Source organism: Alosa pseudoharengus, unplaced genomic scaffold (genome assembly GCF_046254945.1).
Source record: "Alosa pseudoharengus isolate Yale_2024_CS ecotype anadromous, Long Island Sound unplaced genomic scaffold, YU_APseudo_1.1 YU_APseudo_1.1_scf_20, whole genome shotgun sequence".
NCBI lineage: Eukaryota > Metazoa > Chordata > Actinopteri > Clupeiformes > Clupeidae > Alosa > Alosa pseudoharengus.
In genome coordinates this window covers 19,263,830-19,290,599 of record NW_027468664.1, presented here as the reverse complement: position 1 = coordinate 19,290,599, position 26,770 = coordinate 19,263,830, and the positions used below count along the sequence as shown (strand labels likewise).

The 26,770-nt window shown below is 43.7% G+C and overlaps 1 protein-coding gene across 2 annotated transcripts in view; it reads left to right on the top strand.

Moving 5' to 3' along the window:
* The first annotated feature begins 2,045 nt into the window (after window positions 1–2,045).
* zdhhc17 (zDHHC palmitoyltransferase 17) overlaps window positions 2,046–26,770 on the top strand; it is a 34,620-nt gene continuing 9,895 nt past the window's right edge. The window contains exons 1-10 of one of the 2 annotated variants that reach the window (XM_076296787.1): window positions 2,046–2,340; window positions 8,825–8,928; window positions 12,671–12,793; window positions 15,211–15,288; window positions 16,561–16,705; window positions 17,752–17,816; window positions 18,005–18,167; window positions 18,815–18,940; window positions 20,921–21,051; window positions 21,990–22,092. In XM_076296787.1, coding sequence (XP_076152902.1) covers window positions 2,278–2,340; window positions 8,825–8,928; window positions 12,671–12,793; window positions 15,211–15,288; window positions 16,561–16,705; window positions 17,752–17,816; window positions 18,005–18,167; window positions 18,815–18,940; window positions 20,921–21,051; window positions 21,990–22,092 — 1,101 coding nt within the window. In that variant the 5' untranslated portion in view covers window positions 2,046–2,277. Of the gene's footprint in view, window positions 2,341–8,824; window positions 8,929–12,670; window positions 12,794–15,210; window positions 15,289–16,560; window positions 16,706–17,751; window positions 17,817–18,004; window positions 18,168–18,814; window positions 18,941–20,908; window positions 21,052–21,989; window positions 22,093–26,770 lie in introns of both variants that reach the window. The other variant, XM_076296786.1, reaches the window with a different exon arrangement.

Genomic DNA, 26,770 nt, shown 5'->3' with positions numbered 1-26,770 from the left:
TGCCTATAAATAAATCTATTCTCTTGTTCTTTGTCAAGAGTTCAACATACAACATAAAATCTTGACATTTGTGTAATTGTCCATGCATTGTTTCATGGGCTACATTAAAACTGTTTGAAATGTCTCAAATCATGTTGAGTTCCTGACTGTGATTGTGCATGACCTATTGATCCAAATATGTTGAGAACCAAACCCTCACCAGTCCCCATTTCACTTCAAACAAAAAAATGATGCCACGAAAATCTCTTGATTCAAGCCAATCTAACCGCCTTGATATGAATGCACTCAGAATTTGTATTCGTTTTAAAATTGTGTGTAAAGGACAATTCAATTTACACCTTTTCCTTTTTATTGTGGAAGATGATTCGTCAATATTTTTTTTTTTACAAAACATTACACACAAGTCACTTTCAACCTTGAACAACGGCATTGCCTTCCAAAATGCAAGACATTGGACACTGATGAGTTGCTGTGACAACCCACATGTGCATAGCGGACAGTCACATTGAATTCAAGAGAGAAAGAGAGATCTGTTTTAGCCAACAAAATATTGTATATTGTATTAGTCCATAACAGTGTAAAAGCAAGGGCTTAACCCTAGGCAAAAAGTGACAAAAGTGTTTAGATTTATCTCACATTAGGACTAGGGGAGACCGGGGACAGTTGCAACAGGGGATGGTTGCAACATGTCAATTTTCTCCAATCAGAAACAAGGTAGAGTGATGACACTCACACTGCATATGCTCAGTCGGATGCACTCCCTAGCAGAGAAAAATCAAGGAGATTCCTAAACTGCTCCAGGATTTATTGTAAAAAAACTGCTTTTTAGGTATGAAAGTATTTATTTTCTTGAGCTTTGTTTCTGTTAAACTGCTGTCACTGTTTTTGTGATTCAGCTCAAACTTATATGATTTAAATGAGTGATATGTTAACTTTAAGCTACTATGGTTAGCATGTGTCAAGGTCCCCTTGTTTAGCTAGCACATGAGGTTTTATCATGGCTGACAGGAAAGGGGACAGTTGCAACAACTGTTGCAACTGTCCCCGTACAGTCCCGTACAATGCATAAATATGATAATATAAAATATATATTTTTAAAAACATGTTTTACATGACAATAGTCTAAATAAAAGTGAATTGCCTCCCAAATTGTTCCATTCTTCCTATGTCACTAAAGTCCTACTGTATTTTATATCAATTTCAATATTTGACATCTGCACATAAGGCCTAGGCCTACTCATCTAGACAAATCTATAATTGTCATCTAATCAAAGCTGGTGAATAAATAACACTGTAATATTATTATAACTTACATAACTTGTATTTACATACAAAAATAATAATTTTGCTGCACTGACATATATTGTAATATATTGTATTTTTAACATGTTGCAACCATCCCCAAACAATGTTGCAACTGTCCCCGGCCCGGGGTCAGTTGCAACATCTGACTCCTTACATTCAAATGCAAATTGTGAAAAATGTAGATTCTGTAATTATCTTTAAATGGTTTAGACTATTAACAGACATATGTAAGTGTAGCCTATTGTATAAAAAAAATGGTTTGTCTAATCCAAACCGTCTCTGAGTAACAGAGCCAAATGCAAAAAGTGTTGCAACTGTCCCCGGTCTCCCCTTTTTTTTTAGGCTATAAAGAGTTCCCTGCGTGTGAGGTGTTGTGAAATGGTCTCTTGGTGTTTTAAGCGCCCAATGTGGTCTTCCAGGCAGCGCTGCATAAGGCACTAGGTTGGTTAGGGTTATGTGCCTTGGAGTCGACTGTCGCAGTGCTGCCAAGTCGACGGTGGGGGCTTAAAACACCATCGAGCTGTGAAATGAGACCATTTCAGAAGTATAAAAACTGTAGCCTAGCTTACCAGGTTCAGGCCTGTGAAAGTACTCAAAATGTAAGTCTATTATAGGAATTTTGGCTTGAGAGGCCACATGCTAGATAATTTGAAAACGTAGCCTATTGGTTTGCGCTCATCATGTTTATCATAGATAGATGCAGAAACGCGCGTTAGCAAATGCGAGGATTATTTCAATGGGCTAGGATGAATCTGTGGAGACATATGATGTGAAATTATGAAAATGACGTAATGCTTGGGCCATGGACACATCCCATTGACATGTTCACTGCGTTCAAGCGTTCAGCGTTGGCAGATTGGTTAGCTCTGTTTTGCATCGGCTTGCAGAAAAAGCAGCATCCCCCTCCTCCTGTCCTGTTTGTTTCTGCAAGAACCTTGCTTCCCAGAATGCTTGGCGAGGTTGACCACCAAGATGGCTGACGCTATGGATGATTATGAGAAAGAAGCTGGATGTGTCCCCATTCTCCATCCAGAGGTAATATAATCGACCAACAATAATATGTTGATCATGCTACTGGAGAGTATTCGAATGCGCATTTATGTCAAGGTTTCAGAGTAAATACCATTGTCCATCACATACAAGCACGATTGCACACGAAAGAGAGGGCAGCTCCAATTGTATCTGTCAGGTTCCCCCTACTGCGTAATAGCATGTTAGCCAGCTAGCTGTTTAGCACTGGATATATAGCACTTCAGACGTCAGCGTTTGTTGGTTGATTATATTGCTAGCTACATGTACAACAGACCTATAATAAAATAGCTAAATGTTCATTTTGTAAAGTCTAGCTGATATCTACACTTGGTTTGTTTCGTCAGTCTTCTATTGACAACGTTAGCTAATGTTAGCTAGCTACGTTTGCCTTGTCTCCATGAAAGAGCTAGCAAATGTTAGCTGATATTAACTTGACACGGTGAATATGATGTTCCATTACAATCACGTATAAATTAATCTGAAAATGTTTTGATTGCATTTAGTGCAAGAGATGATTTGTTCAGGGAAGGGTAACGTTATATTTCGCGTGAGAATTGGTGTTGTCAGAAGTAACGGTAGTTGTACACAAACAAATCTCTTGGGTGAAAACTAACATCATTAGTTTGTTAGCTAACGTTACATTATATGCCACCAAGCGTGTTTTCATAGTTGCTAATATTAGTGTCCCGTTCTCGTTTGTTTTGTTTTGCAAGCATTGATATATAGCACTAGTGGTGACTACTGTCTTTGCTAACATCCTTTCAGGGGGAAGAATGAACTCGTTATCTGCATTGTTATCATAATATTTTGTTGTGGATGGGTGCTAAAGAAGACACACCTTCTCTCTTATGTAGCCTACTAGTCATGAACCTTCATGGAAGGGCTTGAAGATGTATTCGTTTTTCAGGCAGGCACCATGATTACCTACATTTCCTAATTCCTCATACTCAGTTGTTCTTAATGCAGCCAAGCATGTTTCGTATCAGGTAAGACGTTAGGACTCAGAAAGTTAATGAGATATTAATATTTATTTAAGTATGACTTGGCCTACAGTATATGGCTAGGCAGGTGGCCCATGTTTTTTAAAAAAAAAGACCAAGGTGTGCTTTGACAGTTCAGGTAAGATTCACAAGGAAATAGTTACTTCAGTCATAGTACATCAGTCAAATCAGGTTTGCCCAGAAAAACAACATATGACTTCAAGAGCTCTCTGTTTAAGATGAGCTAGAAGATGCACTGTAATGAATTATTCTTAGTTTGCATTGAGAATTTTCATGTCTTATCTTATATATTGCTGAAGCTTCAGCTGCCGTAACCGACATTCTTTTGTCACTCAGACTGAACAGCTTGCCTCTTGGAGAGTGTTGAAATCCTAAACCATAGCCTTTGTCTCTGTGTGTGAGGCCACCCTTGTGGAATTAGTTTTGCGGGCACAAAGCTGGCATGAAAAATAGGCAGAGGGAATAGGGACTCAAAAGTTCCCAATCAAGAGGTTGTAGGCCTACAAGCCGTGCAACCCCATTGAAACCTATGAAAAGACAACATTGCATTCCTACTTATGTCAAGGAAAACCATCTGTTGTAAATTCCCCCGGTGAGACACCAAAACTTCTTCTACTCATCTACTGAACTCCTGCAGTTTCAGACTGAAGTGGGTGGCCTTGTGTTTTGTTTTGCTGTGCTAAATAGCACCGCTGTGGGTTCTGTTGGAACGTGCAGAACAGCAGGCACCTCCACTCACCGAGAGATAGGTCTGCACAGTGCACTGCACACCCAGTGGGTATTCCAACAAACTGACGGAAAGAGAGCTCTGAGTGTTCCGCAGATGCTCGGGTGGAAGGCAGAGCCTCCTGTCACGTAGTAGTTGTGGCTGATAAGTCACCTGCTTTTGCAGAATTGGGATCGTAGGGCATAAACAGCTCAGTGTGGCCTCGCTCCTTTCCTGCAGTTAATCTTTACCTTAAAAGACAGATTCAGTGTTTGGCACTCTCCTGTGCAGTTGACATATCTCGGGGTGCACAGAGCCTTCACAGGCATCTTGGCATGGAATGTTGAATGGGGTGTAGGCCCCTCTACAGCAAATGTTTTATTCCAAGGATGGGTGAGGATTGTCACCTTTCAAACCATCACACACAATCCAGATATTCACATTATGCCAATTATGATGAATTTATGTACTTTATAATAATGTGTCCTAAATATCCCAACTATTTTGTTTATTTGTCAATTGAGTACCCACAAGAGAGTCTGCCAGATTCTTGGTGTATGTTAAGAATGTTGTTTGATATTCAAGTGATTTCAGTGAGTTTCCTCTCCCAAATCCCGCTGATTGTTTTGAGCTGATCTCTCATTGCAGTCGTGCTGTTTTTTTCCCCCCTTCAGCTTGTTATGATGAAAAGTGCAGACATTGACCTGGATTGGAAATGCAAATGATTGAATATTTATTCATTTGCATAATATAAACACTGAAGCAACTGTGTAGCATAGCAGAACTAGCCTTCAAACATTCTAGACACAATGAGGCACAAAGTACAAGATACAGGTTTAATCTTACTTTCCTGGGTATGTTTGTTTTAATTATTATTATTTGCAGCAGATATCTTTTTCCCCACAAACCCTTCCATCCAAAATCCACAACCAATCGTTACCCTTCCTTCATGAGCCATGTTAATGAGAGATATGAGAACATTGAATCGCTAGGCCTATTGAATTAGCTTATGAAAAAAAATGAGTGCTTGGTGTTGATTGCACAGTTCCTGTGCTGGTTGGGTCCAGGCCCTGTGCCTGGTTCCCCACAAGCCTGCCCGGTGGCAGATGAAGAGAGATGGCTTCCCGTGGCTTCCAGGTTATCATGGTGTCAGCTGAGCCTTTCCAGCACTAGTTTGCATTACTGATGACTCTCATTCCCGTTGTTAATATCCCGTCGCAGGGAAGACTGCATCTCCAGGCGATGTAGCACACGAGAAGTCCGCTGTCAATGTGTACGAGGAACAGCTTGAGCTAGGCCTATTTTAGTTTATTTTATTTATTGCAAGTTCTTGACTTAAAAATAAAAAAACACTTCAGCTCACCACTTCTGTAAAAGTAGTACTAGCAGACACAAGGCAACCCTAGACCATTGGGAGAACTTTGTTTTTAAGACAATTGATTGGTCAGTGTGCGGTAGATTACACGATTTGAGCTATAACTTAGCACATAACCTCCTCCCGACCAGGTTTGGTTGACAGCATAAGATACCATGGTGATATAGCGACACTAAAACAGATCCACTTTCGTGTCACAGCATAGCCTGGCTTTGAGCGCAACATACCTCGCTAACCCACTAATCTAGATTCGTAGTACACCCCACATGTGTTCCAAAGACTGAGCTACAAAGGACCACGTTCGGACTCTGAACAAGCTGACATCCAATTAGCATGTCCAAATTGTGCACAGGCCCATGTCACTGGCTTCCAGTCACAGTTTTTGTTGGCAGGCCTACCACACAAAGCAGAAGGTGGAACTGTGTTTGCTGTCTTTCAACCCTGAAGGTCAAAGTTGATCGGAGGGCACAAAGGGCAAAGTGCCATCTCAAGGCACACTTTCCCCCCTTGTGTCTGTTGGCAGGGTAGGGTCCTCCTGTCTCTTTGCCTGTGTAGCCATAATTTGACCAGTTCTGCTATGAGCATGAATATTGATGAGAGGGAAAGGATCGGGAGCAATGCATTTCTATGCAGTAATGAGCTGAAAACCCTCCCAGAATAGCACCCTAACTAACCTCTCCAGTGAGAAATGGTTAGATCTCCCGGTTTTATCAACAATAAAAAGTCAAGGAGCTGATTTGACAATGCCGTATTTGGTTGGCCAAATCAAATGGCAAGCCCCTGTATCTCCTGAATTCTGTGTGCTCCTTTGACGTTTGACTGATGATTGATGGTCAACTATTATTCCCAAAGGTATGATTTTTTTTTTTTTTTTTTTTACAAAAACTTGGAATAATGCTTACAATTCTAATTCTTAAATCTCAATGAATGTGAATGGCAAGTCACTGGTGCCAGGTCTGCATAGCATTGATTTTGGGATTGCTTTTCCAGTATCTGATTTAGTCTGATGGCTTGCCTTATTATGTTTTCAGAAAAAGGAGAAAAAAGAAACATAAGAATTGCTGATGTGTTGCAGCACACCGTACCTTGCTATCTCTGCCCTTTGGCTAGGTTATCTCCGATGGCTGAACTGGTCTGTACAGTACTGGTCCTCCTAGACCCTGTCTTTTTGGAACATTGTGTTCGATATAATGGTGGGATTTATAAACAAAATATGGCCATCACTCTTTCAGAGCATGATACATGGCAAAAGTTTTGTGCAGATTAACTGCATTATGCTAGTGTCACAAACTGGTTTTAAGTCTAAAGTTTAAGAAGCGATCACTGCCATGAAAAAGGGCCCCCTAACTATTTTGTCCTGACTGTGAAAAGCAGCCATTTCCCTTTTCTATGGTTTTGATTTATGTGTTTAAATGGAAAGCAAGGAGGAGGACAATCTCTCTAAAACTAAATAAAGTATGAGCATGTTGCGATTGTGGGATTTAATTAGGCAACTTAGTCACTTTATTTCTAGCACAAAAACCCTGCCTACATCTTGGATCAGTTCCAATCACATCCATGGAGAAAGTCACCAGTTGGCAGTTACTGGTTTGGCTATTACTCTAGGACAGGGAGTGAGGGGAGGGGTGCTGCTTCCTCCCTGCCCCCCGGTCAGTCACCGGGGAACAGCAGACATCTGCCAGCCATCCCCTCCTCCTATCCCTCAGGAGACACACACACACACACACACACACACACACATATACTTTCTCCCCCGCTACTTTGACTTCCTAGTGCACAGACCACTTGACAGTAAATAGACCCACAGGTGCGGATCCTTCTGTCGCCATCTCAGAATTTCAAAAGCAGGACTGTGTTCCGACTGTTCTTTTTAGCTTAGGGAGGCTCCTATCAGAATGAAAGACATATTTTAGTGATAAGAGCTGTTTGGACTCTCAACATGCTTAGGGAAGGTGCTTCAATGCTTTCTTTTAAGTCTCCTTTTTAGCATCCTTTGAAAGGAAAGGTGATAGTGATGCCCCACAATACCTTGCGCCAGATAACAATAACCAGTCAACTTGACACGAGACACCCGCCTTCCCTTAAGTGTAATTACAGTGTTTTTTCTATTAACACTGCAGTTGTCTTTTCCTATGTCCTTATGAATTCATCTTCATATCTGTTGTATCAATGATTGCAGGCCCAAAAAAGGGCTAAATATAAATGATCACATTCATCTAATCTTTCCTAACGATCCGCTAGCTGCCCACCCCATAAGCAGGCCGTCAGAAAAACGTGTCTCTGTAGGCAGCCTAGGCTCTGAGATCTGCACACAAAAACAATTGCTGCCAACAAGTGTTTCCAACCACTCAAAGGCAAAATAAAGTGTTACAACCAATAACCGACGAGTTGCGCTTTCAGGAGAGTTTCAATTGCACGGGAGGGAGGGGGAGGGAGTAGCGAGCTAGCTCTCTTTTGTTTGAACGACAACAGAAGTGACGTTACCCGCTATCGCTGATACAACCTTTAACCTCATGACATTTTACATTGAGGTTTAAGGGATAGTGGATAGAAAAAGGCAATAGGACAGGGAATCCGAACGCAGCCCAGGTCTACATCTACGTTGGCTGTGGTCCCTAAGACCGTAACAGTAAACGTGCATCTTTCCTGGTTGAGGATGTGATGCTGTGTGACTCCTCAGTTATTGTCCAGTCTGTTTCAGCCACATATGTGACGTGATGTTCCACAGCCCATACTTGACCTGTGCTCTTACCCAAACATTCAGACCTGTTTTGGCAGAACCAATCCTGATCTGTTGTCTTGAAACCTTATTTGTTATCATTGTTGTCGTTGTTTTGGCTGGGTTTGAGTTGTGAAATGAACTGTTGCCTGTAAGAGCGGATGTTGGTTGGGTGGTGGTTAGGTAGGGACTTTAGCCTGCAGTGGGAGACAGGCTAATCATCCGTGACCTGGCAGTGCCCACTGAGACTGATTGGAAGTGAAAGGTTATGTCGCCTAGTATCACTGCAGAACAACTCTCTCTCTCTCTCTCTCTCTCTCTCTCTCTCTCTCTCTCTCTCTCTCTCTCTCTCTCTCTCTCTCTCTCTCTCTCTCTCTCTCGATGATCTATCTTAATCTCTCTCATGCAGACACGCACATAGACACAAACACATTCATTCACTCATTCACCCTCTAATTCTCTTTAACTCTCTGTCTCTCTCACTCTTTCTTTTAACCTCTCTTTTTCTTTGGGTTTACACCTCCCTTTTCTGTGTTTGTGTGTCTGTCTTTCTAGCTCCCTCAGGGTACCTTCCCGGGGGGGGGGGGGGCACCACAAAACTTGTCACTGATTGGTTGAGCATTTATTCTTTTGCCTCTTCCTCTCCCGCCCCCCCCCCCCCCCCCACACACACACACCCCCTATAGGAACTGAAGCCCCAGAGCCACTATAACCATGGCTACAGCGAGAACGTGGGACGCAAGAGCCACGTGGATGACTACAGCACCTGGGACATCGTCAAAGCCACACAGTGAGTAGAGAATGGCAGGCAGTGACCGCAGAAGAAAAACGGAGACCAACGCCCACCGTAGCATGATTTTTGCCTTGGCTCCTGATCTGTGTGTCTGTAATTGATGTAACAGAGAACTTGCATAAGCAGGTATCGTGTGAACCTGTTTCTGTAGATGCCATCTATTTATTACATACAAGATGAGGGGAAATATAAGTAGAGTGACTAGACTTTGTTGAATCCATGTGGACCTCATTACAGTCACCAGACATGCCGTTCACCAGTGTCTAGTCACACTGGGACACTTATTTGGATCATTTTGTTGTCACAAGTCACAGATTGTTTCACGGTTGCACTTGAATGATGCTGCAATGAACAAAATCCCCCTTGTGAAATTTCACAAAAAAGTCCGGAAAGCAGTTCATTTCCTGCCCACTGCTGCAGAGTTGTAAAAGTCCAACCTCAGAAAGTAAGACCCCGTTTACACGAGCATGTGTATTTTTATAAACGAAGACATTTCACTACGTTTGAGCCTTTCATTTAGACGCAAACGGAGAATTCGCCCCATAAAACAGTTATCCAAAAAAACTCCGGCCAAAGTGTTTATTTTTTTAAAACTCCGTTTATGCGTTTGGTTCTAAACTGTGGTAAACGGAGTTTTGGGCAGCCAACGTCACAGTATGCGACAGAAGTACACCAAATGTGCGACCAATGTTTACATTTACATGTTCTCACGTGCCACTTTTCAGGGTTCTGATTGGTTAATGTGAGCTTGAGCTTATCGTTAGACAGACTACCACTGTGGTTTGGCGTGCTCATGACAGCATGTATGTACACGGGTTCGTGTAAACACATTTTAAAAATAAACAGTCTAGTAAATTCAGTTTTATTTGCAAACGTAGATGGCCAGATATTCGTTTAGGAAAATACCCTGCTTCGTGTAAACGTAGTCTAAAAGTCCAACCATGTATTGGTTCTACCTGGGCATTAATACAGGTGATTTCACTAATTAGCTGATAGACCTGTCTGATCAGTTGTGGCAATTAGAATCAGCTCGTTTAGTGAACGGTTAGAACAAAAAAATATATGCTGGGAGTTTTGTTTTCTGATAAACCTCTGCATTGCTGTTATGAATGTGTAAATATGGAACAACAGTCCAGGCAATGTTTCTTCACAAGACAGAATGCAGATTTCATAAACTGGAGGGTTTCAGCTATTGCATAAATCTCCCATGAATATTGACTTGCCACTCTTAAGTCCTGCTTTGATGTTGTGAAACTCCCTTTTATAGGCACAGTTCTCAAAAATTAAGAAATAAAAAGGATGTGTTTGTGTGTGCATGAATGCAAATGTTTGTTAGGCTAACCAAACTCATTGTTCTCTTGCAGTAGCCTACAGCAGAGACTTTCTAATGAGGAGACACAGCACTAAAACAATCCTCCATAGAAATGCATGGGGTTAGTTTGTCACGCCAATATACCCGTTGTCTACACATATTCCACCCCTTCCTCAGCAAAACGTTGACATGTTAATACATTGAGCCAATCAGGTGGTGTGATGTGAATACATTGAGCCAATCATATGGTGTGTTGTGAAGATATCTTGCCAATCATGTCTTGTGAACTCGCCGCTGGAGCAAGATTGGTGTTGTGAAGCCTTGCGCACGCGCATTTCTGCTGAGTAGGCTGCCCGATGAGTGCCCAAAAAGCGTTGCTATATGGCCGCCGAGTGGAGGGACTTGCCTAAAAGGACTTTGCCTACAGCTACAGATTTGCATAATGATGGTCCTTGAACTTGTCGAAACTTATTAGTGCATCAGGGTTTTAAGGACCCAATATGTTGCCAGACAAGAAGCTAAGCGAGGTAACCTGCTGCACGGCATACCTGCCCACCTGCTGTGGCATTACAGGGCAGGCTAATGTTTGATCCGTGTTTCTCTCAGTGACTGACATTTCTCTCTGGCATCCTTTTGGGATTCTGGTGAGGATGGGACTCGGTTACACTCATCGTCACATGACTGGGACAGGACAGGAACATTTGGGAGTGGACGAGACGGAAATCATGATAGCAAAACAATAGGCCAGTTGTTTTGTATAAATATGCAGTACTAATATGTTATGCAACAGTTGTATTCGGTGGAGCGATTTGACTTCTGATTAGACACGAGGTGCTCCTTGAGTGAGGATATTCTTGAATGGCCTCACTTAGACACTTCAGCACTAGTATTCAAGTATTCAAGCAAGGCACCTAACCCCTCACTGTTTCCTGAGCGCCGCTGTAGTAGGCAGCTTACTGCTCCGGGTTAGTGTGTGCTTCACCTCACTGTGTGTTCACTGTTTGCTGTGTGTGTTTCACTAATTCACGGATTGGGATAAATGCAGAGGCCAAATATCCCTCACGTGATCAAAAGAGTATATACTTATACTTACTTAGTGTTTACGATGTGTCCACCCATTCAAAGCAAAGAAGCAAAATGACAGGCAGTGGTTTTATAACCTTCCATGTTTGAGTAAGGATAGGGAGCAGGCAAAGCAGGGGGAATATAAAAAATGAACGTGTGACGTTACAGGTGAGTGTCCAAATGAATGTGTACAAAAAATAACCTTTCTGTCTTAATTTGGGAACGAAATGAAGTACAATCTCCCTATCTCTCTCTGTCCCCCCCCCACACACACACACACCTGCCAGACTCATTTCCTCTACACCAAGTAATTCTGCCCTTTCTCATCAGCAAGTCCCTGTATTACGTTCTGAAATATTTTGCTGTCAGGAAAAACAGCCTCTCCAATATACGCACACACACATTCACTTACTTGCACTCATCCACATCCATATCCACATGCATGCACACGCTTACACGCCCACACACACAAATACACACACACACAGAGAAACATCCATCCTTCTCCGTGAGTGCTGTGGTCCCCAGGGATAGCCAATAAATCCCATGCCTGTGCCACTTTATATGGCCTTCTTGTGTTGGTGTGTGTGGTCTGGGCTGGGCAGCCAGAGCAATATTGCTGTTAATCTCTTTAACCTGAGCTCAGATTAAAAAGACCAAATGGCCGTGTTTTATGTCCTTGGCAGAGGGTGGGTGGTGGATGTGGAGACTGTAGACACAGATGCTAACACTAGAAGTTTGTTTTGTGTTGGGCTGTTCACACCAGAAACGATAACTATAAAGACGACCATAGCTATAATGATATGAGTGTCCACCCTGACCAACGATAAAGAAAGTCTCTCGTGTTGATAAATGTGTTGTCTAAAATTCAATGGATTCTGATTGGCTGTCAGCTTTTTTATTGTTCTCAAAATTGCTCTGAAATTGATCCCCAACTATATTGTTCTTCATGTGGTCATCGTTATAGTATGTGGTATGGATGTTGTCATTCACGTCAACAAGAGCAATACTTAAAAACTTGTTTTTGCCATTATTGTTATAATTATTGTTCCAATTTTGTGTGCGTCCGTGTGTGCGTGCATTTATATGTATGTATGCAAATGATGGATAGTTAGCCCTACTTTGTTTTTTAATGCCCATTTATTAATCTACCAAAAATCCTCAAAGATTCTAGAATACTATGTGGCTGCTCTGAAATCTTTGGTCGGTGAAGTCATTTCAATGTACCATTCATTATCAATATCTAACATTTTCGTCAGGGAAAAGTAATGGAATTCTACATTTGAGTGTGAACCCTGGTATGTGTGCAAATGATGGATGGCATATTGGATTTGACCCTGGACCGCTCCCTTGCCTTCCCAGGTACGGGATCTTCGAGCGATGCCGAGAGTTGGTGGAGGCGGGCTACGACGTGCGTCAGCCGGACAAAGAGAACGTCACACTCCTGCACTGGGCGGCCATCAACAACAGGATAGACTTGGTCAAGTGAGTCACGCCGCAGAGCTCACACACACACATACACACACGAGTCAAACCGCTCGGCTCAGTCCGGTCTCGCCTGGCCAGAAGCAAACAGTGCTGTGGCACCGAGTTTGTGTTTGCGGTGATGAATGGGCCCCTGTGGCGCGAGCACACGGAGGCTTGGAGCCAGACTGATGTGCTGGCATTTAAAGTGTGGCATTAGCAGGGGTTCAGAAAGTGCAATTAGTAGATTATGGTGCCAAGGAAACAAGAAAAAAAAATGTTTCTAAATCAACAATGGTCATGTAATTCTGAGGGCTTGATGAAAAGACCAGAGTTTACCATTTCTTCTACATTTCAGATGTTTTATACCATCAGTTTACATCATTAAGGCTTAGATGAAACTATGCAGGATGAAAAAACTATGGAGGATTTCTTAAATGCACAGGAATTCCTATGGGGATCAGCATTGTTGGTTTAGAATGGGTACCATAATTTCCCAACTATTAGCCACGGTTTATACATTGATTTTGCCAAATTTCTTTAGCTATGAGGATAATACACGGGCGCAGTTAACACATAAAACACTCTCCCGCTGCTTATACACAATGCGGCTAATACACAGGAAGTTACTGTATTTTCAACCAGTGGCTACCAGCCCTCTTGTGGGCCGTGAAGGCAATGCCGGTGGTCCCTGACCGTGCATTAAATAATGTCGTTTCATCGGGGTGTTCACTGTTTTTGTTATTCAGCAGTGGTTCTCAGGTTGCTTTCTCAGTCAGAAATGTAGTCCCCAGGTCACAATAAGTTGGAAAAACCCTGGTTGAGAAGAATTTGTACTGTTGCTTTTTGTAAAGTCACAAGAGCAAGTGCTCATGCACTACCAGTCAAAAGTTTGGAGAATTTTCCATTCCACTCCATTATACAGAATACCAGCTGAGATCATTTGCATTGTCTTTTTTTACTCAGGGCAGTAGTTTTTAGATTATATTCTGTGCTTACATAATTGCAAAAGGGTTCTTCAATGTTTTCTCAGTTAGCCTTTTAAATGATAAACAGAATGTGCCTTTGCAGCATTGGATGAATGGTTGATGATTTGGGCAATGTAGATATTGGATATTAAAGATCAGCCATTTCTTTCTACAACAGTGAAGAACCCTTTTGCAATTATCTAAGCACATAATGTAATCTGAAAACGGCTGCCTTGATTAAAAAAAAAAGCAAGGCAAATGATCTCAGCTGGTATTCTGTCTATAATAGAGTGGAATGGAAATGTCTAAGTGTCTCCAAACTTTTGACTGTTATTGTATGACCAAAGCTTTGTGATGTTATGAGGGCCTCAAGATCCGTCTCAGGATTAGTTACATCTCTGAATGAACGGTGATTGCATAATTTTCACACGCTTTGGCTTTTCTGTTAGTAATGAAAGGGGATTATAAAGTCTGTAGTTTCAACTACCATCTCTCAACTCTGACTGCATAGCGTGTGCATGCATAGTCACACATCCAAGGATGTACACCGTGAACTCGTCACACACACACACACACACACACACACACACACACACACACACACACACACAGTAGAACGGATGCAGACACACAAATTCACACAATTAATGTGTTATCTGCTGCAGTGCTCTGGTGCTATTGTCTGATGCAGTTGAGAGATGAACCAAATTGCAGGGACGGAAATGCAGCCCCCTGCTGTCTGTGTGTCTGTGTGTGAGCGAGGTTGAGCTTGTGTGTGCGTCTGTGTGTGAGCGAGGTTGAGCTTGTGTGTGCGTGTGTGTCTGTGTGTGAGCGAGGTTGAGCTTGTGTGTGCGTGTGTGTCTGTGTGTCTGTGTGTGAGCGAGACGGTTGAGCTTATGTGTGCGTGTGTGTCTTTGTTTGCTTGCATGCTGGTTATGGAAAAGAGAAAGACAGAGACAAGTGTATTTGTCATTTCCTCTACCACTGCATTCTGTGGGCAGGATCACCAGAGACGTGTGTGTGTGTGTTGGAGGGGATGTAGTGTTTGCCCCAAAACCTCTACACTTTTTTTCCAGAGCACAGGAAACCACGAGTTGTTCTCTGGTTTAGAGTTTATGGCCTTACTAGCTAAATATAACCATTATGCAGTTAGTCCGTTAGCCTAAAGATTGTCTGCTTTTTTATGCTATATATATATATATACACACACACACACACACACACACACACACACACACACACAATAGATTATATTATACTATTGAATCGAGGTCTCCTCATTGCTTAAGGTAGGAAATTGTACTGATTAAATGGCATGTGCTTAAATCTGTTCTTCTCATCAGACAGGTTTAGGAGATGGCAGGAATGACTGCTCAGTATTCATGCTCAGTCCTCCTCTGTTCAGCAGATGGTATAGTCATTGTGTGTGTGTGTCTGTGTGTGTGTGTGTGTGTGTGTGATATATCACAGGTACTACATATCTAAAGGTGCTATAGTGGACCAACTTGGGGGTGACCTCAACTCCACCCCACTGCACTGGGCTACCAGGTAAGGCTGAGTATTTCATTGTTTCAATGCTCCTCTGTGTTCACTTTATTATGTGAAAATTCACTTCACTCAAGAATGGTTCTGTTCTGACACCTGTAGTATATTGTAATAGAGGCACGTATGCATTGTTGAAAGAAGGCTGTGTCACACAATTTGGGTATATTTACCGGTAAAATGTCGATGGAGATGATTGCAGAACCCGATGTGGGTTCACATGCTTTCTTATGTTGAAATGAAGTGCAACTGCTGTATCCTTCAGCATGCTAGCCCACCCTTGATTACTCACACACACACACACACACACACACACACACGCACACACACACACACACACACACACACACAGTAATGAGATCCATGTGTAAACACTTAATCCAGGCAGCACATGCTCCGGTGTGGTAGGGCGAGCACAGTGACATCACTCACCACCATGCATCCAGCCTCCCTGAGGTGACTGATATCCATTATTGATAACCCGTGTGGGTGGAGGACCTAAATCCTTGCCCTCTAAACCTCTAGTGACCTTTACAAAGAGCGTTCCAGTTTGCACAGTGAGCTGCACAAGGCCCTTATCTAATGGCACTAATCGTGAATGGTCACTGCAATATTGATTTGCTGTTTCCTGCTCCACTGATGGCTGGGAAGCTGTCTGGTGTGGAGTGTGGCCAGTGAGTGCAGAGGCTGGTGCTAGCCGCGGTTGCGGTACCTGAAGCAAAGATGGACACACCAAATACCAGTGTAGGAAATGGGGGCTTGAGATTTGCAGTCTGCTGAGTGCTGAGAGGTTGTTTTCCTTCATTTATTTTGAGAAAGTTATGCTGCAGAGTGCAGACTATGCCCTACTTTTTTTGTTTAGTTTTTTTTTTTTAGTTTTTTTTTTTTTTGTGGGCAGGATGGTGTAATGTGTGGTGTCGTTGTCTACCCATTCCCTTGTTGAACAGCTTCTTTCATCCTGTGCTGTCTCACCGTTGCGTTTCCCCTCTCCTGAACTCTCACTTTTCCCCTTGTCATCTCTCTCTTTTGTTTTCTCCTTATTTCCCTTCTCTCTAGTCTTCTCCTTTCTCTCTCCTCTCTCTCTCTTCTCTCTTTCTCCCTACCTTTCTCTATTATCTCTCTCTCCTCATTTCTCTTCTCTCGTCTCTTCTCTCTCTTTTTTTTCCCCTCCCTGTGTCTCATCAGTCTCCCTGTTTGTTTCACTCTTAAGATATATGTCCTATTTGTGTCTCTCGCTTCATATGAATGTTAACTCCTCTCCCTCTCTCCCCTATACAGACAGGGCCACCTCTCCATGGTGGTGCAGTTGTTAAAGTATGGTGCTGACCCCTCCCTCATCGACGGGGAGGGCTGCAGCTGTGTCCACCTGGCCGCCCAGTTTGGACACACCTCGATTGTGGCCTACCTCATTGCCAAGGGACAGGTATGCGACATCTGTGCACTACACTATTAGAAACCATACAATGGACAAGCCTACTTATTCCCAACACTGCTGTGTCCTGTGTCAAACCTGCAATAGGAATGACATTAATCGATGCAGAAGCATTTCTGTTTGCTGTTGATTGTTATATTGCTTTTAAATGAATGGCAGGCATACTGTAAGATGTGTTTACCTCCCTTATTAGTATCAATAGCAGGAAGAGTGATGGTGTAGTCTAGTGTGGACGTCCCTCTTTTGTGGCATAAATCAAGTCATTACTAACCTCATTGTGAATGCAGTCCTGTAGGACAGGTTACATTCTCTCATAGCCTTTTTCCACTGACAGAGAAATGGCGCCGTTCCCGTTTGCGAACCAACATTTGAACCGGTCGGAGCATTTCGACCAAACAAAAAACGGTTCGGAGCGTGGCACTTTGGTTCGGAACTTGAACCAGAACATTTTTGTTTTTTCCTGCGAACTAGAGTGGGTCACTTTAGCGTTCAGAGGGGAGAAGGCATGCGTTGAAATGAGTAAACAAAACTAATCCACTAGCACTAGTCTGCAGACGTTAACTAGCATTTTACACAGCTAATTTCTGTCATCATTCTCCCGTTCATGCATCTCATTAACTTTTGCTTTGCATGCAACACCCATTGTTGATTATGGTGCACCCTTAGTTTGGTTCAAAACTGGTGGAAATGTGGACTGGTCGGTGGAAAAACGGCTACAGTCCTACTTTCGGAGGCACATCTCAAAGCACAGTTGATATGACTAAATGATCCTTGCTAGCTAAAACATTTGTGTTCAGTTGTGCTGCGACACTATCTGTCAATGTAGCAGTGGGAAATGGTGGCGAGGGGAAGGGTTTGGATTGCGAACCACTGCCCTAAAACAAGGGTGCTGGACATCTTGTTTATATGTGTATCCACCAGGGGGTGGTACACCACCTGTGTGCATAGGAGGTTTGGAGCTCTGCAGTTACTCTGTGAGCTAGTAAGTTATCTTATTTACTCTCTCTCTCTCTCTCTCTCTCTCTCTGCTTCCTTAGGATGTGGACATGATGGATCAGAACGGCATGACCCCACTGATGTGGGCAGCTTACAGGACACACAGGTATGTGTGAGGAGGAGGTAGTGCGCTCAGGGCTTTATGTGAGTTTGCACTTGTGTGTGTGTGTGTGTGTGTGTGTGTGTGTTACACTGCATGTACATGAATGAAGAGAACCTTTGGTCCGTGTGTGTGTGTGTGTGTGTGTGTGTGTGTTCCCTCCTCCTCATTGTGATGTCCCGTGCTCCCCTCAGCGTGGACCCCACCCGGCTGCTGCTGACCTTTAACGTGTCGGTGAACCTGGGGGACAAGTACCACAAGAACACTGCGCTGCACTGGGCCGTACTGGCCGGCAACACCACCGTCATCAGCCTGCTGCTGGAGGCCAACACCAACGTGGACGCCCAGAACATCAAGGTCAGGGGGTCGCCACTGACGCCGAAACAACATCACTGACAGACAGTTAGGGTTCTGTTAGTTCTCTCAGGAAGAGCCACACACCTTGCATCGCTTGTTTTTTTAGTGCAATTCATGGAGAGTTCGATTGGATCCCATTTTGAGATAGAATGCGCTTAAGTAGTTCATTGTTGTAGTTTAATTGTACAGTTACCCCTTGCTTGAGCACATATTTCTAGTCACATGATTGTAAACCTTTTCTGGCTGTGTGTGCATGGAGTAATTTAGCATACAAGTGTGAAGCAATAGCCCTGTATCTGTGAATGATGTGTCAAGTAGCCTTGGATGGGAGATGTGGAAGGTGTTTTAGTCATGAAATGAGCTGTGAGGTGTAGCAAAAACTGTCAACTACGTGCGCAATGATTCTGAAGCAGAGCCTGCTTGTTATGTTTAATTAATCACTGGCAAGTGAGTAGGGAGTTGTTAAATGGATTTTTAAACTGATGTTGGAGTAATTAACTGAATGGGCTAAGGTGTTTCAACCGTTCAGGTAGCACCCTAGCCCCAGATTGTGCACCTCTTAATCAAGCTCTGCATATTGTGTATTATGATTTAATTAATCCTCTGTGGTGTGTGTGTGTGTGTGTGTGTGTGTGTGTGTCCTACAGGGGGAGACACCTCTTGACCTTGCAAAGCAGAGGAAAAACGTCTGGATGATCAACCACTTACAGGAGGCCCGGCAAGCCAGGGGCTACGACAGCCCGTCCTACCTGAAGAGACTCAAGATGGATAAGGTCTTTTTCTCTCTCTCTCTCTCTCTCTCTCTCTCTCTCTCTCTCTCTCTCTCTCTCTCTCTCTCTCTCTCTCTCTCTCTCTCTCTCTCTCTCTCTTTCTCTTTCTCTTTCTCTCTCTTTCTCTTTCTTCCCTCTCCTCCCTCACCCCTGCTCTCTCTCTCTCTTCCTCCATCCCTCTCTTTTACACTATAGCTGTTTTCAGACAGTGCCCAGACAATGCCCGAGTAATTAGGTGCCGAACTCAAACAAAGTCGAGTGTTCAGACATGATCCTCAGGCACACAATATAGCCTACAGTAATGATGATTAATGGTGCTAATGGCAAGTCCAGATCGTTGAAATGAAAAAAAGGTCTGAAAACATGTATTTTATTTTACCATTTAAGGGCAACACATTGCCACAAGTTGTACTCAATAAGTTGCCCTTTTAAGACCGTCTTTTCTTCCTAACATAGGCTATAGTTTGTGTAGCACAGAAGTTATCGTTCTCATCCAAGTGGTAGCCGAAACCCTGTGTGCATAAAGGCTATTGCGATAATTTGGCCGTAGCCTACAGTTGAATCGCATTGCAATGTTTATCTTGGCTCTTGAACACTCTTGAGTTTGGCTTGCTTCTTAACTGTGTTCCTGTAGTGGATGTGCATAACACACAGGGAGAACCTTACAGTGGTTGTTATGGGAATGTCCCATCTTAGCAATTTATAGCCAGTCTGTCATGAACAAGAATTAATGGATGAACTTGATTATGACAGTCATAACCTTATAAACTGCAGTTAAGCCAAGGGGACACCAGTTTCGCACACAACATCCCCCCCCCCCACTAAGTAGAAATCTGTTCATGCTCTAACTGTCTGTGTTCAGATATACGCTCACACGAGTAATCTCCAGACTTAGTGCTAGGTGGCTGGTGGTGTCAGATCTGGGTGATTTCCAGGTAAAATAATTTGGACATTGTGTTCACATATATACAGCCCCCGCCCGCTTGATTCCTGGATCACGTCCCGAGTCCAGTGCGTGTATGAAGGAAGCTGATGATGCAGCTGAATGTGCTTGAGGGAGTGATTTTGTTTTGTAAAAGTGAGGAGAGTCTTGTTTGCTTGTGGATTTTCTGAAGACACCAGCATGTCCCAATAAACAAACCGCGCAGACATCTGGAATGTAACACTCCCTAGACACTCTGAGTGCCCTCCGACACTCAGAAGGCTTGGCACTGGAGGATTAAACAGCTTTTCATGTCAATGCTGTCCCGTTTCTCACTGAAATCTTTTAGACTCCTTCGCCACCTGTCTTTTTTTGTTGTTGTTTTTTTACAAAAAAAAAAGCACAAGAACTCCTCAACTTAACTTGAAAGAACAAGCCTGTCTTGAGGGAAATTGCTACCTTGGCAGTTGACAGTGCGGCGGGCGGCTAAGGTTCAATTTAGTCTCTGGTGTGGCGTTGTTACGGGAACGGGGCATTGGGGACAGCAGTTGTGATTAGCTCCGGGGCTGTTTGGATCTGTCGCCTCAGGAGAGCTGCGTGAAAATGGAGCTTCTGAGATGGTCGCCGCTCTCCTAACCACCGGCTGCCTGCTAAAGAGCAGTCTGGCTTTGTGCACCATCTGGGAACAATCCAGGAACCTCTTATTTGCCTTGTCTGCATCCACAGAGTGTGTGTGTTTTTTTCTCCCTTATGTTTTTTATTCAGGTCTTTTCTCATAACTTGGTCTTAACCCCATCTCTCGCTCATTCCACCTTCTCTCTCTTTCTCAATCTGAAGAATGTTGATTTGTTATTTGTTTCTCTGTGTAATTTAGTTTGTTCATTATAATTCTGGAGTTGTATGATTTTTACAATACCTTTTTTGCTATCAAATATGCCATTAAGCCCAAACTCACTCACTTGCACTCTCTCTCTCTCTGTTTCCCTATCTTTCTCCCCATCTCTCTGCCCCCTTCTCCCACCCTCCCCTCTCCCCTGGCTGTCGTGCAGGAGTTCAGACAGAAGGTGATGCTGGGGACCCCGTTCGTGGTCATCTGGCTGGTGGGCTTCATCGCCGACCTGGACATCGACTCCTGGCTCATCAAGGGCCTTATGTATGCCGGGATGTGGATCTCCGTGCAGTTCCTCTCAAAGTACGACACACATGCACTCACACACTCTCCTCTCCTCTCCTCTCCTCCCTCCCTCACCCTCTCCACACCACTCCCTCCTCTGGTTTGTTCATCTGGACCCGCGGTGCAGGCCAGCTTTCTCTGGTCCTCCCTGCTCTAGCTCTCGCTAGGCTCGCGTTAGCCACCCACTGGACACCTGCGGGACTCCGGCACCAGTGTGGAAATTTCCAGAACACACCCCTGTAGAGTGGAGGGCTTGCTGCTTTTTGTTTGTTGATTAGATTTGGTTTGACATACAGAAGCAAGCTTGTGCTGATACAAGAATTATAAGCCAGGAATAATACAAGAATTTTAATCAGGAATAAAACGATAAAGTCAGAGACTTTTGTTATCCTTGTTGTTAAAGGACTGGATCACCCCAAATGTTCACGTTTGTCTATGTTCGAAGGGAGTGTGACCTTGCTCCATCAGCATAGACTGGTGGTGGGCATGACATTCTTGAACAAACTTAAAGAGACAGTACTTGTTGTTACTTCCACTTAGATTATCATGGCTTGGCCTCCAGGGCATTGGTCAGATGCCTCTGCTATGGCTATGAAGTACAGCTACTGTTCCAGCTGAAGTTTGTTGTTTACCCAATCAGGGACATTCTCCAGGCAGGACAATCGTGTGTTTGTTTTAAGTTGGTCTGGCCGGACCTTCCCTCAGTAATTGTTTGGAAACTAATATGGCCAACGACCTTAGATACTTAGGATTTTACCTTTGCCTTTAGCTGAACTGGTAGAACTTGGCTTTTACAGTCAGCAAAAAGGTTAAATGTTTGATTCCTCGTTTGATTCCTTTATGTGATTTCCTCAAATCACATAAACTGCTAAAATACTTTGTCTGCATGGTCAGTTATTCTATGTAAAAGTGCTACACTGACTATCTCTCTCCTCCTTCTCTCTTGTCCCCTGCAGGTCCTTCTTTGACCACTCCATGCACAGTGCCCTGCCCCTGGGTATCTATCTGGCCACGAAGTTCTGGATGTACATCACCTGGTTCTACTGGTTCTGGAATGATATCCTTTTCTAACGGACACAGCATCATACACACATCACACCATTTGCTCTAGGCTAGGGCAATTCTGCACAAAACTGTCACAGCCATAACGCCAACACAATGTCATGGTATTTAGTTGCAGTTAAGGACGTGACAGTTTTGCGTGGAATTGCCCTCTAAATGTCAATGGACAATTGTCTGAATTGATAGGCTCTTATCGTGATCGTGCGTCATTTAGGTGGTTTCATGGTTTATGTTCCTTGTAAAGTGGAGAAATTCCTGCACTGTTTTCTGATCTCCCATTGGTCAATGAATGTGTCTGTAAAGCAGACTCCAAAGTACCAGTGTCCCACAGAGCAAGCAGATGGACAGCCCACTGCTCTCCGTCTGTGCCACCCTCGTTTACCCAGGGTGCACTGGGGTAGAAAGCACCGACTCCCATGAGATGGGAAGCAAGAGGTGAGCACTCTGGCCTAGATAACCTTTACTTGGGCAGAAGGCCAGTGATGCACACTCAAGAAAATGTTTGTTTTTTTCCTCCAGAAGTACTATAATTTCACTTCGAGGAGCCCCACCACACACACACACACACACACACACCCCATCCGCACACGCACCACCACCATTTTCAGCTCAGCTCGGCTTTGAAGTTTTGAAGTTGAACATCTTTTGAAGTTTGAAGTCCGGAAAGTCTTCCGTTCCCTCTATCATACTTCCCCATCTCTAGCGTTGAAAACCGCTGGAGGAGGCTGAGCCCAAATTACAGGGGCCCCAAGGCCACGCCACCTTGGGCCTGCTCCCCCCGTGAGACTGGAGACCTAAACAAACAGCTGGGTGTGACATGACCGGCTTGGAGGCAGCCCGGGAGCTGGCCACAGGCTGGGTGGTTCTTGTAAAGCCATAGATCTGAAGGAAGTTCAGTCTCTGGTCTAGATCAGTGTTTCTCAAAGTGTGGTCCGCAAGCTAACCCAAGTGGTCCGCGAGCAGACGTGGTAAAATATAATATAGATGAGGTTTTTTTGCAATTTGAACCAAATTGTATGTAAATCCAGACAGTTCTGCAACACTGCTTATGTAAGCTACGCCAGTTTAAATGAATCACACAATAAGCAAGGTACAAATACAATAAGCAAGGTGGTTCATTACATTACATTACATTTAGCAGACACTTCTTGACCAAAGTGACTTACATATGTCAGCTATATTACAAGGGATCACATTGTCCCCGGAGCAACTTGGGGTTAAGTGCCTTGCTCAAGGGCACAGCGATGAAAGCCGGGAATTGAACCGACAACTTTCAGGCTACTGCACGCTAGCCCAGCTCCTCAACCATTACACTACCAGCGCCCAGTGAGTTCAGTGATTAGGTGTACTGTTATACTGTTGAAGTAGGTCTACTGTTTTTGTTTTTTTTAGCTAGGTGGTCCGTGAGGTTTTTTTTATTGGTTAAGTGGTCCTTGATCTGAAAAAGTTTGAGAAACACTGGTCTAGATGGAGGTCGGTGTTTGTCAGTGAGAGGGACACAGGTCTACTCTACACTCTGCAATGAACTTGCATACTACCGGTAATCAATATGCTAGTGTTACCCGTATACGAACCAAAATTTGTCCTCAAGTTGTTGAGAGGTTTTAATCTGCCAGTGAAGTAATGTTTTCAGTTGGTATGCTGGGTAATGCGTTTTGAAAAATACCAAATATTGTTTTAACTAACACCTCTCTAATTACTCGGGGGATTTAAAAAGGTTTTATTGTCAAGGCACGACAGGGTGTGAGGAGTGTTTTTCTATGGGAAATGAATGACCTGTTTGTTAGCGCGTTACAGCTCTAGGTCTGTTAATTGCCTCAGAAGCACAGGCTCCTCAGCTAACTTGAACAAGCTTGTCTTGTTTAACGTATTGTGTAAAATGGCACTCGTGAGGATATCCTGAAATACCTTGCTGAAAAAAAAGGGCAATCATGCCCATTATAAATCTGAAGTGTTGATCATTCTCATCTGTCACTGTTACTTTTTGAATGTTTTTAAAAACATCAACATACCCACTCTGGCACACCCTGACGCTCAAGTTTAGACGTGCAATGCACACAATGGAAGTAACAGACGAGACACGCTACCCTGTGCTGTGACGGCCGCTTGGAGCCTGGCCTGATGAGGTGCCTGTGGGCAGCGGTGCACCAGTGTGTTTCTGGGCCGCTGTTGAAACTGCCCGGCCTCTCTCTCTTTCTCTCTCCTCTCTCTCTCTCTGTCTCTCCCTCTCCCTCCCTCCTCTCTCTCTGTCTCTCTCTCTCTCTCACTCTCCCTCTCTTCCCATGGTTTTTGTCACCCTGATGACGCTCCCATGGAAACCAATCCCTGCTGTTGCCTTAGGGACTGTGGCCTTGCTTTCTTTTGTACAGCACCAGCTTTGCTACGTTGTGCTGCAAAAGATCCTCCATGACATATTGATGGGTCAGACTGTAGGGTCTGGTCCCTGTTACTGCTATAAATAAAGTCTTTCCATTCATTGTGTGTGTGTGTGTGTGTGTGTGTGTGTGTGTGTGTCCACGTGTCCACACACACACACCTGTTAGAGTTCGGGACAGTGGCCCAGATACTACAGGAAATGAGATCATATTTCCATAGTGTTGAGCCTCCCCTTTTGGGTACTGACCCCCCCCCCCCCCCTTTCTTCTGAATGGATCTAGTCTCCCATTAATGGCTCATAGGGCTGGCAGCATCCATGTTTTTCATTTCAAATTCACACTTCACAAAAGCTATTGACAATGCTTGTGCTAGGCAGTAGTAGTCCATTAGTCTTTTGGCCTGGTGCCTTGCAGACCTAGAAAACACAAACTACAAAAACAAACCTTGCACACACATGAAAGTGTCTCTTTTGAAATAGCAGATCAGGGGCTTGACAAGTCTGCATTAGTCATTGGTGAAACTTTAATGGGGGGAGGAAAAGAGTTGTGCTTTTCCAGCCGGTGGCACAGATAAGATGAGTAATCCAGGAGTTGTGTAGGAGGAAGGTGTCCTGGTGTCTAAGGTGGGCAGTAAAGTCAGTTTGGGTCGGAGTCAAGGTGTCTGGAAACCCGAGTCCAAGATTTTCAACCAAAAAGGTTTTGTGTGTGTGTGTGTGTGTGTGTGTGTGTGCGTGCAGTTAACAGTTCCAACACAACAGCTTGTGGCTATTGTTGTCTGGAGTTTGTGTGTGTGTCTGCCTTTGTCTGTGTGTGCATTAAGATAAGCAAAGTATTCCCAGGTGTGCTTTCTTGAGCTTTCAACCACAAGACAATAGACTGTCTGGCCTTAAAAAGTCTGTGGTAGATCAGGTGTTTGAGTGATTGCAGAAGTTACCTATAGTATTCTTCAGCTTGATGACTTGGAGGAAGGTCCCTGTAACTTTTCTGTGTGAGCTTTTTGGTTGTGAAAGTTTCCTGAATTGTCTTCTGCAAATTACAAAGCAATACAGTACTCATGGCACCATTGTGTTCAGTGATTTCAAACTGTTACATTCTGTTGAGATGTAGCTCTTCAGTCAAAGTAGACATTGAGCACCACCATCGGCTCACTGCCACAGCGTTTACCTGTATCCAACTCCATACATCATCCCCCATCTGTAAACTGCTTTGTTACGACCCCTCTGACCTGGGAAATCTTTGGTTTCACAATTATCTCTTTGTAATTGGTATGTAATACTGAGCACTTTGTTTTATTGGTGCTTAGACACAGTCCCTATGGACAGACTCCACCTGGTGTGCTGTATGAGAACGTTCATTGGCCATAAGCAGATCTTGGCCGTCTTATCTCATTTACAGCTCCAGAAACAGTTTGCATATAGTTCATTCACTGTTTTTATCTGGCAAAGAAAGTGTACCTAAGAAGGTCATTACATTAGGAAGGTGCATCACTTAATGGAGTGCTCAACAATAAAACATGAAAAATAGGTCTTTCCACGGCCCCTTTCTTGTGAAGGATCATCAGTGGCGTTGATGCAGTATATCTAGCTGTGACCTGCTCTGTGTCAACATGATCCCATAGTGACATGGCTATAAAACGCTGTGGATAAAAGCCTTTGCTAAATGAGTACATGTAAATGAGTGGGTTTTAAGTGCTAGGCTTTATCATCTCAAGTTGTCCAGACTCAAACCAACACAAGGACTTAGTCATTCTGACTGTGTGTATGACCAATACAGCCCCACATACACGTAGGAGTTGACAGCCCAGGTCAGCAAGGTCAAGGTCTTCTGTCGACTCGCTCGGGTGTGTAGGAGCTGGTTGTTTGACGAGGCTGATGACCCCCTCTCCCCACATTCCTGTCTCGTATGTGCACAGACCGATGTTTACTCTCCAGGACATGTAGTTTATGCCGAGGGCAGTCAACCCCCTAATCCGTTCCCTATAGCTTAGGGGGGGATATTCACAGCCTTGCGTTCTTTCTGATGTGATTTATTTGTATTATTTCTTTGAATCTGTGTCTCTCTTTCTGCAAGACGGGGTGCGTGTCTATACAGGAAAGGGTTTATGTAAACCATGGGTTTCTGTTTAAATGGGTGATGTGATGCGGCCTCTGTGTTGACGGGGAAATGTATCTTTATGTGAAGAGACCTGTTGGAGAGATCACGTTCCTTTGGTCATATTCATAGGCATACGCTTACCAACACACACACACACACACACACATACTTTTTATTGCCTCCTGTTCTTAGTAGCAGTGTCCATG